This window comes from Cricetulus griseus, chromosome 4, assembly GCF_003668045.3.
Source record: "Cricetulus griseus strain 17A/GY chromosome 4, alternate assembly CriGri-PICRH-1.0, whole genome shotgun sequence".
NCBI lineage: Eukaryota > Metazoa > Chordata > Mammalia > Rodentia > Cricetidae > Cricetulus > Cricetulus griseus.
In genome coordinates, this window is record NC_048597.1 from 80410736 (window position 1) to 80423375 (window position 12640).

A 12640-nucleotide genomic window follows, 5' to 3' on the forward strand; every position below is an offset into this window, starting at 1 on the left:
GTATTGTTGTACACGTGCTTAGCACACATACAGAAGGAATAATGAGTAAGAAATCACCAGTCAATCCCTGGTTCATTCTAGAGTGTCAAAATAAATGAGACCTCCATTTGTTTCTTATCATTGCAGCTGGTTTTCCTGGAATTCTTTGAAGCACTCTTATGTTTCTCACTCTGCTGTATTTTTGACCGGATGGCTAGATCCTATTTAAAAGTTCCATATGATGATATTACTGGAAACCGATACGGCAGCATTCATACAATACTAAACCAGGTGACAGACAATACAGTAGAGTTTATAAAGCAAGGGATTACTTCAACCTGGGGTGGTTAGATTCTCATCAAAACTGTCTCAGGCTTTTATTATATATACTTCCAAGAGATAATTTAGGACTTGAGAACACGTACATTGTCTTTCACTGTTGGAAGGAGTTTGTGGTTTTGTTTGTTAAGTTAGGGGAAAATGTATTTCCTAGTATTGGCCACAGCAGTGGAAACAGCACAGTGAAGGTCAGTATGAAAAGCAGCTGGATAGCTGAGAAAATCTGAGGCAAGCTACCATGAGATGCTTTGTCTAATGTACAGAGTGGAAACCCACCTGAGAGCAAAGATGCTGAAAAAGTTTCTGGGTGTGCATGCAATACTGAACAGATTACTGAGCATGAAACTTAACTCACAAGGTGGACATCCTTGAGCACTGTGACCCCTGGCAGAGCCAGGGCTGTGATTTATAAGGAAATGAGACTTGGGTCAACTTGAAACACAACAGATTTCTAGTGGGAATTTCATGTTAGTGAACTTGAAGGGTTTCTGATGTTTGAGACATTTACTTGGAGCCACAAGAGACATTCTCTGAGCCCAACAGCTAGGAGAGTCTTTTGTTTGTTTGTTTGTTTGTTTGTTTGTTTGTTTTAATACCCTCAGTGGTGGGATTAAAGGTGTTCACCACCACACACCCAGCTTGGAAGACTCTTCAGAGCTGCTCATATGGGGAAATGTCTCACAATTGATCCAAGAGATACCTCTCACCACAGATCCCAAGGACGTACCTTGGATTCCTTTTAGGAAACTGGGGCTTCATGTTCCTTTCAGCACTTCACTGCCTATCACATTGGTCAGGTATGCCTGCTTCAGGCAAGTGAGTGTCCACCCTGAATCTTTCTACCATTGCAGAGGGCATAGTAGTTTCCCTTACTATAACTATGTAACAAAGGAAACTAACCTTGTTTAAAAACAGAAATGTAGCTCATAGTCCTGGAAGCTTAAGCACTAGAATCAAATTATGTCCTCCTTACTAGCAGGGTGTCACCCTGGTGACTTTATCCAACAATAACCATTTCCCAAAGACCCATGTCTAAACACTGTAGTCAAATAAGTTAACAACTTACACTTAAACCACAGCAGATGTCGTTCCCATCAGCTCAGTGGTGTGGGTGTGAATATGCCAGACTGGGGACATCCATAGATACCATCTGTTCACCTTCACACCCAGCTTTCAATGAATCATGACTTGTAGTTTCTGTGTTGTTTTTATAGCTCAGGGGCTAGTTCCCTCCCCACCTTCTGGAAACTGGAAGTTCACCCATCCCAGCTTGATCACTGTTCCTTTCTGGGATGAAACTGGCCCTCAGAGATGGTCACCTTAAGACACAGTAGAGCCCTGTCTTTTTTGTCAATTCAACAAATTAATAAACTACAGTGGGCCGGGCGTTGGTGGCATGCACCTTTAATCCCAGCACTCGGGAGGCAGAGGCAGGCGGATCTCTGTGAGTTGGAGGCCAGCCTGGTCTACAATAGTTAGTACCAGGATAGGCCCCAAACCCACAGAGAAACCCTGTCTCAAAAAAAAAAAAAAAAAAAAAAAAAAAAAAAAAAAAAAAAAAAGCTACAGTGGTTGGGGGAAGGCAAGATGGAGTGATTTTCTCCAGAGGTCTGCAGACATCTCCAACCCTTATTGTCAGCTGAATGGGTGTGCATGTGTGAAAAGCTACAGGAAGTCAAGGGAAGGATCACCAGAGAAAAATGGAGTGAGACTCAAGCAAGGCTTCTATAGGTGTATTCCCAGTACTGGAGGAGAGAAACCGTTATCACAGGGAGGAAGGCTACTACATCTGAAATGCCCACAAAGGCCCAGGTATTAAAAAGGCCCAGTCACCAGTCTGAAAACAAAAACAAAACAAATCCCCATCTACATGGAATTCAACACTCAGAAAAAAAAAACAAAAAAAACTTTCAAAAATGAAGCTGAAGGCCTGGAGGGCTGGCCAGACAGCTGAGGACACTAGCTGTTCTTTTAAAGGAGCAGAGGCAGGTGGGTCTCTATGCGTTTGAGGCCAACTTGTTCCAGGCCAGCCAAGGCTACAAATGGAGACTTTGTCTCAAAAGGAAAAAAACACTAGCAAATTATGGGGAAGAGAGAGAATCAGATAGCCAGAGGTACCACATTATTAGATTCAAATATTGTTTTAAATAACAACAACAACAAAAAAATCACAGCACATACTAAGAAAACTATACCACATTCAAAAGAAAAAGGGGAGCCCTCAGAGACTTTAGAGAAAGATGAGATAACAGACTTATAAGACAAGGAATTTAAAATAGTTATTTTAAAAATACCTATTTAAAAAGTGAGCTGAGCAGTGGTGGCATGTGCCTATAATCCCAGCACTGGGGGACACAGTGAGTGGCAGGTGGATCTCTGTGAGGTCAAGTCCAGCCTGCCCTACATATAGAGTTCAAGGCCAGCTGGGAGTACATAGTGAGACCTTGTTTCAAAACAAACAACAACAATAAAGACATGATAGTCATTATCTGAGTAAAATTTTATATATATATATATATATATATATATACACACATATATAAAGATACTATTATGTAGGTGTAGTGGCACTTACTTATAATCTCAGTTCTTAAGAGGTAGAGGCAGGAGGATCAGGTGCAAGGTGATCCTGAGCTATGTAGTGAGTTCAAGGCCACTCTGGGCTACCATGAGACCTTATTTTTGTTTTTTGGCTTTTTTTTTTTAAGGAAGAGGCAGGTTATCTTTATGAGTTTGAGGTCAGCTCGGTCTATATTATATAACAAGTTCTAGGCCAGCCAGGGCTACATAGTAAGAATATCTCAAAAAATAAACAAAGCAAACAGCAAGTATTCCCCCCACCTCCCTGAGAAAGGGTTTCTCTGTGTAGCCCTGGCTGTCCTGGAACTCACTCTGTAGACCAGGCTGGCCTTGAACTCAGAGATCCACCTACCTCTGCTTCCCAAGTGCTAGAATTAAAGGCGTGCGCCACCACTGAAGGGCTTGCAGCAAGTGTTAATGGCTGAGTCACCTCTCTGATCATAAGATTTTTTTTTAAGAATCACATTGTATTTTATGTATAGCAATACAGTTTACATATTAAGCAACATTAGAAGGAAATAATTTTATATTGTTTTAAGCAGAAGAAAAGGGGGGGAATCTTCAGGTTATAAAACCTCTCTTCCAGCTGGGCATTGGTGGTGCATGCCTTTAGTCACTGTGAGTTCGAGACCAGCCTGGTCTACAGAGTGAGTTCCAGGACAGGTTCCAAAGCTACAGAGAAACCCTGTCTTGAAAAACCAAAAAAAAAAAAAAAGAAAAGAAAAGAAAAACCAAAAAATTAAAAAAAATAAAAAAACCAAAAGAACAAAACAAACAAAAAACCTCTCTTCCAAAACAAATGTTTAAAATTACTTTTCTGAGTTGGTCAATGCAGCCAGTAAGCTCAGTGACTAGTTAAGTCTGATTCCTATTAACTGATGGTCAATAGGGCTGAAAAGAAAGCCCATCTCACAATCACAACCTCAAAGGAATGACTAGATTTTTGGAGGATGAAAAAATAGTTCTTGCTACTTGGTTACCCAGGAAGTTGAATTCACATATCCACCATCAGGGAGAAGGAAAAAAAAAACTATGGCAGAGTTGAAACTAGAAGAAAAATAATGTTATTTCCTCTTTCATGACTCATGTTCTTTTGACTGCATCCATCTCCCTCATCAAAATGTTAAATTTTAAGTTATGTTTATTTTTGCCACAATAAGATAATGGAGAATATTACAAATAATGCCCACTATGAATATAGTTGAACATATGTCCTTATTGTATGAATGTGCATTCTTTGGGTATATGCCCAAGAGAGGAATTGCTGGATCTTGAGGCAGACTGATTCCCATTTTCCTGAGAAACTGCCATACTGATTTCCAAAGTGGTTGTACAAGTTGGCACTCCCATCAGCAATGGAGGATTGTTCCTCTTTCTCCACATCCTCTCCAGCATAGACTGTCAGTGGTGTTTTTGATTTTAGCCGTTCTGACAGGAGTAAGATGGTATCTCAGAGTTGTTTTGATTTGCATTTTCCTGATGGCTAAGGATGTTGAGCACTTTCTTAAGTGTCTTTCAGCCATTTTAGATTCCTCTGTTGAGAATTCTCTATTTAGTTCTGCACTCCACTTTTTAATTGCATTGTTTGGTGTTTTGGTGACTAGCTTCTTGAGTTCATTGTATATTTTGGAAATCAGCTCTCTGTCAGATGTGGGGTTGGTGAATATCTTTTCCCATTCTGTGGGCTGATGTTTTGTCTTGATGACTGTGTCCTTTGCCTTACAGAAGCTTCTCAGTTTCAGGAGGTCTCATTAATTGTCGATCTCAATGTCTGTGCTACTGGTGTTATGTTTAGGAAGCAGTCTCCTGTACCAATTCATTTGAGGTTACCTCCTGCTTCAAGCCCTCTGAGTATGTGTGCCAGCTAGGAGGCCAAGACAGTCTATGGGACCTCCCTAGAGCCCATTCCCTATGGAGGGTTACTATTGCAGCCCAGATATAGCAAGGAGGGCCTAGGCCCTCCCTCAAATGATATGATGGACTTTGACGGTCCCCCATGGAGGGCCTCACTATCCCTGGAGAGGGGTGGGTGGGTTGGGGGGTTTGGTGGGGAACATGGGAGGATGGGAGGGTGAGGGAATGGGGAATGGATATGTAAATATGAGTGCCTCTAAAATAAAAAAATAATTAAAAAAAGATAATGAAGAATAACAAAGTGAAGATGAAAGAAAAACTTTTCAGACATATAAAAGCTGAAAGAACTCATGACCAGACCAGCAAATGCAAGAAACACTAAAGGGCGTTCTTGGAGCAAAAGGAGGATGCTAGCAGATGGAGGAGAGGCTGTTGAAAGGAAAGAGGTGTACTGGAAAGAGTAACTGAGGATTCTTGTGTTTTCAAACGTCTCTTCAAAAGATAATTGACAGTCCAAAGCAACAATACTCATGAAAAAGATAAGCACAGCCTCAGGGTTGGAAGAGAAGAGATGGGAATAGATTTTTAAAGTTCTAACACCAGGCACTGAGAGGCTCAGCAGTTAAAGGCACCTGCCACCAAGCCTGATGACCTGAGTTCTTTGATCCTCAGAACCCACATGTGGCACAAACACATACACATAATAAGTAATGAGCTACATCCCAGACAGAGGCACACATCAGCCTTGTCAGATGGCTCCAATGAGCCAACTGTAAATGTGAAGACGTGAAAAGGGAAAGCAGGAAGCTTGCTGTCCCATGCTGACAGCATTCAGTATTGGGCCAAATATTTCAGAGTGTGTTAGTCAACTCAGGTCCTAAATCTCCACCACCCCAATAATGCTGTCAAGTTACAATTCACCAGCAGATTGACCAGTTGTATATATCTGAGCTTTCATAGTCCTGTCACCTCTCAGACATTGGTTCTACCATCTGGGGAATCAAGCTTCCAACACATGATCCTCTGGGGACACCTTATATCCAAACTGTCACACAAAGTAAAGGGTATTACTGGGGACAGAGTCTCATCTAATAGTGGTAAAGTGGTCAACTGGTTAAAAGGAGAAAGTCCTATTGGCTATTTATGCTATGATGAAGCTTTAAAGGGCATGCAAAAACTGATAGAAAAAGACAAAACAGGTAAGTCTGAGCTGGGGATGTTGCCCAGCTGGCACAGTGCTTATTCAGCACGCATGAAGCCCTGGGTTCCATCCCTAGTACTTCATATATCAGGCATGGTGGTGCGTGATTGCCAGCCCACCTTCAGGAGGAGGAAGCAGGAGGATCAGGACTTCAGGGTCCTTCTCTGCTACATATTGAGTCCAAGATCAGCCTGGGCCACATGAGATCCTACCTCAAAGGGAAGGGAATGCATAATGTATGATCACATTTATATAAAATTATAGAGTGTCGAGTATCGTGGTAGAAAACAGAGCATCCTCTGGGAATGGGGAGAGGGAGTCAGGGAAGTTGGGTGTCACGAATGTGTTCACTGTCTTGAGGTGATGTTTCCCAGGTGTGGATACACGCCCATAGTGAGCTTGCTGTACATCAGTGACACCTTACTAAATGATCACATGTGTTTGTGTATGCGTACACTTGTGTACACTCATCCATGGAAACCATAAACTCACACGCTTCTCCTCCCTCAGAGCCTCTACAGAAGCCCAAGTGCAATCACAAGCCATGACTCTGATGTCCACTTCAGCAGCACCAAGTCGTCATCTGATAAGACAATTTTGCCTGATGGTAAAATCAGGAAATCAGAGGTTAGTATTTACAGTTTACCATGTCCTGACTTCATGGTTGTAGTCAGTGACTACCCTGTGGCCATTATGTGAAGAGAACCCTTCTGTGTTTGAGGACAACCCTGGACAGTAATTCCATCTCCTGCTGACCTCACAGGCTGGTGTTGAGTGGAAGGGGGAGCAAGTGAATAGCAGCAGCCCTCATTCTCAAGGCCCTGCCAGGTGCCCAACACTTTGTAAAGGTCAACTCAGTTAGAAGCCTCCGATGAACTTCAGGCCTTGTTGTTACTTCTAGGAGCAAAAAGGATACATCCTTGTCATGGTCACATACTCAGCAAGCAGTGGAGCTGGGGGCTTGTGCCTAGGCAGTTTGATTCTAGAATCTGTACCTGTCATTGTGAACTATACTCTTTCATTCTGCAAGAGTATGTGAAGGGTATGGCTAATTCAGAGTATGATGGGGTGGGAAGCCATTGGAGTAGCACATGTTTTAGCAGACTCTGGCTTCTCTGTTGACAAACCAGTGGGGTAGCTCTTGGAAGCATCATGCTTAGAGGATGGGAGGAGAGCTTAGGGCCAAGGGGCTTTGGAGTTAAAGGAAGGCAAAGGTGAGTCTGGGGGATTTGGCTTGAGCACCTGGGAGAAATAAAGAGTTACTATTTAGTTTAATGTTGAAGAGCAGAATCTTCAGGGATGAGATTGGAGGGCACAAGTTACAGCTTGATGTACATGCTTATGGACATGCTTCAAGTGCCTAGTAAAACATGTACATAGTGACAGCAGATAGCTGGGGACAAGGGTAAATTCCATATAGAAACAGAAGTATGTGTGCTACCACTTGTATGTGGTCATTAAAACTATGGGGACAGGGTGCTCAGCAGGGAAAGTACTGCAGCCAAGGCCCACCATGGTAGAAGGGGAGAACAATCCCTACAAGTTGTCTTCTGATCTTCACACATACACACTCACACAAACACGAACTTTCCAGTAGGTGCTAGAACTGAACTGTTATTCATTCCTTTAGTAATACAAATTGATTTGTCATTTGGTTGATTAGTTTGGTTGTCTTAAACACTTCACCTTTACTTATTTATATGTTGTTGTTTTTAAAATTTATTTTGTGGTGATGACAGTTGAACTCAAGCCTAGTCGTGCTAGTAAGCACTCTACCAGTGAGCTGTACCTTGTGGGGGTGGGTATGTGTGGGGTTTTTGTTTTTTGTTTTTTGTTTTTTGTTTTGTTTGTTTTTTTCTGAGAAGGTCTGGCCCAGAGTGGCCTCAAGTTCTCTATGTAAAAAGGATGGCTGTGGAGTCTTGATCTTTCTGTCTCTACCTCCCAAATGCTGAGAGTATGGGCATGTACCACCATACCTGTCCAAACTGAAAATTTTTAAATTTATTTTTATGTGTATGAGGGTTTTGCCTACATGTATGTTTGTACATGCTTGGTGCCTACAGAAACCAGAAGAGGGCATTAGAATCATAGGACTGAAATAATAGATGGTTATGAGTTGCCATGTGTATGCTGGGAATAAAGCCTGGGTCCTTTGAAAGAGTCACAAATGCTCTTATGTTTCTCCAGCCCTATTTGCAAATGCAGTATTTTTAAATTATGTATGTGCGTGCACATGTGATTGTGTGCACATATGAGTGTGTACACATGTGAGTGTGGATGTTCACAGAGGCCAAAAGAAGGCGGATGTCCTAGAGCTAACATGATGCTCAGAACTGAGTTCAGGTCCTCCGCAAGAGCAGCAAGTGCTCCTGACCACTGAGCCATCTCTCTGGCTCCCAACTACAATATTTTATTCAGTGGAAAAAATAAATCAAGTAGCTCCTTGTCCCTCACCATGTGATGCCCAGGCCATCTCAAGACTCTGCCAACAAGCAGGCATTGCTAGTTGGACCTTCATCTTGGGATAGAACCCAAGCTCAAATAAGATAGATCCTTTAGGGGGCTGGAGAGATGGCTCAGAGGTTAAGAGCACTGACTGCTCTTCCAGAGGACCTGAGTTCAATTCCCAGCAACCACATGGTGGCTCACAACCATCCATTATGAGATCTGGTGCCCTCTTCTGGTGTGCAGATATACAAGGAAACAGAATGTTGTATACATAATAAATAAATAAAGTCTTAAAAAAAGATAGATCCTTTATAGTTAAAATAAATAAATAAATGAAGTAGGTATATTGATGCACACTTTTAATTCCAGCACCTGGGAGCAGAGACGGGTAGATCTCTATGAGTTCAAGTGCATCCTGGTCTGCATTGACATTTCCAGGCCAGCTGGGGCTACACATTGAGACTTTACCTCAAAAAAATAATAATTAATTAATTAAAGTTAAATTAGCTCAACACAAAAACAAGAATAACTTCACCCTAGCCTGGGCTGTAGTATTGAGTTGGAGGCCAGCATTGGACTACATGGAGAAAACAAACAAATGAAACTAAAGCACTACAGCTGGGCACCTGTAAACCCAGCACTGAATGAGCCAAGGCAGAATACAAGTCTAGGGTTAGTCTGAGACACTGTTTCTAAACACAACAAAAGCGAAAGAGGAAGAGCCTCATTAACAATCCCTTGAGATTTACAACATAGAAGACTGGTTCTCCTTTACAAAGCTGCACAAAAACATTTTCCTTGTGTTTTTTAAAAAGCCCAAGCTCAAGAAGTCTCTAAGTGAGGACAAAAGCTCCAAAATGAACCTCAAACCTCAAGGAAGAGGGCTGGTGTTTATGTCTCCAAATGGTGAGTGTTCCAATGGAGAACCTTGGTGTTCATAAGCCATTGCTTCTAAGTTATATACAGTTATGGTCTATGGCGCTTCACAGCAAGTTTTGGTGTTGCAGGGCAGGGAGCAATACTCAGGATTGAACCTTGAGTTTCACATGAACTGGACAAGTACTCCAATACAAGCTACAGTGTCAGTCCTACGGTTCTGGTTCCACTGTCTCCCAGCCTCCTCAGGTCTGAGAAGCTCCCTCTTAGCACAGAGCTGCTTTTCTCTCTATCCATAGTTTCATCCTGTTCCCATTCTGAGACAGAGTCCAACTATGCAGCCCAGGCTGGCCTGGAATTCACTATGTAGACCAGGGTTGGCCTCAGACTCACAGAGAGCCACCTGCTTCTGCCTCCTGAGTGCTAGGATTAAGGGTGTGTACCACTATATCTTCCTGCACCCTCTTTTTAAATTCTATTTATTTATTTATTTACTTAATTATTTATTTATTGAGAATGGGTTTTGTGTACCCCACGCTGGCCTCTAACTTTATAGGTAGCTAAGGAAGATTTTGAATTTCTGATCCTTCCTGCCTCCATCTCTTAGGTTAATAGGCATATGTCACTATACCTGTTTTATGTAGCACTGGGGTTCAAACCCAGGGCTTTGTGCATGCTAGACAAGCACTCTTCATGGGCTTCCAGCCTCCTCTTCCTCCACTAGGCTCACCTAGCTCTACTATGTGAACACAGTACTAGTGATTTTCTTCCATTGTGTCATTGACCCACTCGGCTGCATCTAGCCTAGATCCCATGACACAACAGGCATGGGCTCCCTCCCTTCCTGACTGTACTCTATAGCAGGCTGTGCACCACACAGCTTTCTTAAGACTCTGTCCTCTTGGTATACAGCTTTGCATGGCTGTCCCTTCCTTGGCACTTTCTTCATTAATGGCTCATTCCCAGCAGTGTGCACACATGCATTCCCTGCTGTAACCATGAGGGTGCTCTGTTTTGTCCAGTAAGCATTTGCCCTAATCTCACCTGTCATTTCTGCACTTGCTAATGAAAGGCAGCAGTGTTTCTACCCCATGCCTCCCTTAGCTCACCATTGCTCAACACTGCTGGCTCTCACAGGTGGCTGTTCTGTGCCTCCACCAGTCCTGTGTTCAGGATGGAGCAGCCTCCAGAAACCTGCCTTCTAGGCATCACAGCCTCCTGTTTACTTTGCCTTTGGGGTGAATCAGAAAGGTCAGCAAGTGTTTCTCCTGTGGTGGCCAGCATCCTCTCTAAGGACTATACTTACTGAAAAACCTTTCCCAGACCAAGACATACAGTTCTGTAACAGAAAGAGTTCTAAAAGGAAACCCAATTAATGCTTTTTTTTTTTAATTCAAGTTAGGGAACAAGCTTGTTTCACATGTAAGTCCCTTCTCCCTCTCCCTCCCCTCACCCCCATCTCTCCTCTCCCACCCCCAACCTACCCCCCACCCCATCTACCTACCACTCCCCAGGCAGGGTATGGCCTTCAACGGGGACTCTGCAAAGTCCACCAAATCTTCCGGTCTGTGCTGGGCCTGGGCCCTTCCCCATGTGTCCAGGGCCAGAGTGTATCCCTTCACATGGGATGGGCTCTCAAAGTCCCTTCTTACACCAGGAAAAATGCTAATTCACTTCCAAAGGCTCCCTGGAGTGCAGAGGCCTCCTTATTGGTATCCATGTTCAGGGGTCTGGATCAGTCTTGTACTGGCCTCCCAGATAGCATCTGGGGTCGATGTCCTCTCCCTTGTTCAGGCCAACTGTTTCTGTGGGTTTCTCCAACGTGGTACAGACCCCTTCGATCTTCATTCCTCCCTCTCTTCAACTAAATTCCAGATTTCAGCTCAATGTATTTCTGTGAATGTCTGTCTCTGCTTCCATCAGCCACTGGATGAGGGCTCTAGGATGGCATAAAGAGTAGTCATCAATCTCATTTTAGGGGAAGGACTTTTAGGTTATCCTCTCCTCCATTGCCTGGATTGTCAGATCGTGTCATCCTTGTAGGTCTCTGGAGATCTCCCTAGTTCCAGATCTCTTCTCTGACCTATAGTGGCTCCCTCTGATATGGTATCTCTCATCCTGCTCTCTCTCCTCTATTCTTCCCCATACTCAATATCTCTGCTCCTCCATTTCCTCTCCTTTACTCCTCTTGTCGTGCTCTTATTGTGGCAGCTCCCTCTCCCCTATCCTCATGCTCCCAATTAGCTCAGGAGTTCATGCCACTTCCCATTCCTGGGGTCTATTTATCCCTTAGAGTCCTTCATGTTTCCTAGTTTCTTTGGTGAAGATTATAGGCTGGTAAACCTTTGCTCTATGTCTAAAATTCATATATGAGTGAGTATATACCATGTTTGTCTTTTTGTGACTGGGTTACCTCACTTAGGATGGTTTCTTCTAGTTCCATCCATTTGCCTGCGAATTTCAAGATCCCATTGTTTTTTTCTGCTGAGTAGTACTCCATTGTATAAATGTACCACATTTTCTCTTCCCATTCTTCAGTTGAGGGGCATCTAGGTTGCTTCCAGGTTCTGGCTATTACAAACAATGCTGCTATGAACATGGTTGAACATATGTCCTTGTTGTATGAACATGCACTATTTGGGTATATACCCAAGAGAGGAATGGCTGGATCTTGAGGTAGATTGATTCCCATTTTTCTGAGCAACCGCCATACTGATTTCCAGAGTGGTCTTACAAGTTCACACTCCCACCAGCAATGGAGGAGTGTTCCTTCTTCTCCACATCCTCTCCAGCATAGATTGTCATTGGTATTTTTGATTTTAGCCATTCTGACAGGTGTGAGGTGTTATCTCAGAGTTGTTTTGAGTTGCATTTCTCTGATGACCAAGGATTTTGAGCACTTTCTTAAGTGTCTTTCAGCCATTTCAGATTCCTCTGTTGAAAATTCTCTGTTTAGTTCTGCACCTCACTTTTTAATTTCATTGTTTGGTGTTTTGGTGGCTAGCTTCTTGAGCTCCTTGTATATTTTGAAAATCAGTCCTCTGTCAGGTGTGGGGTCGGTGAAGATCTTTTCCCATTCTGTGTGTGGTCGTTTTGTCTTACTGACTGTGTCCTTTGCCTTACAGAAGCTTCTCAGTTTCAGGAGGTACCATTTATTAATTGCAGACCTCAGTGTCTGTGCTACTGGCACGATTTTCAGGAATCGGTCTCCTGTGCCAATTTGTTCAAGGGTAATTCCCAATTTCTCTTCTAGAAGATTCAGTGTGGCTGGATTTATGGAGAGATCTTTGATCCATTTGCACTTAAGTTTCGTGCATGGTGACAGGTATGGATCTATCTGCAATCTTCTACATGTCCAAATCC

At 43.0% G+C, this 12640-nt stretch overlaps 1 protein-coding gene across 1 annotated transcript in view; it reads left to right on the forward strand.

Annotated features, from left to right (window-relative positions):
- LOC100764430 (radial spoke head 10 homolog B) overlaps nt 1-12640 on the forward strand; it is a 50397-nt gene that overhangs the window by 30670 nt on the left and 7087 nt on the right. The window contains exons 16-18 of the mRNA XM_035443151.1: nt 127-270; nt 6464-6580; nt 9217-9307. Of these exons, the coding sequence (XP_035299042.1) occupies nt 127-270; nt 6464-6580; nt 9217-9307 (352 nt within the window). The remainder of the gene's footprint in view (nt 1-126; nt 271-6463; nt 6581-9216; nt 9308-12640) is intronic.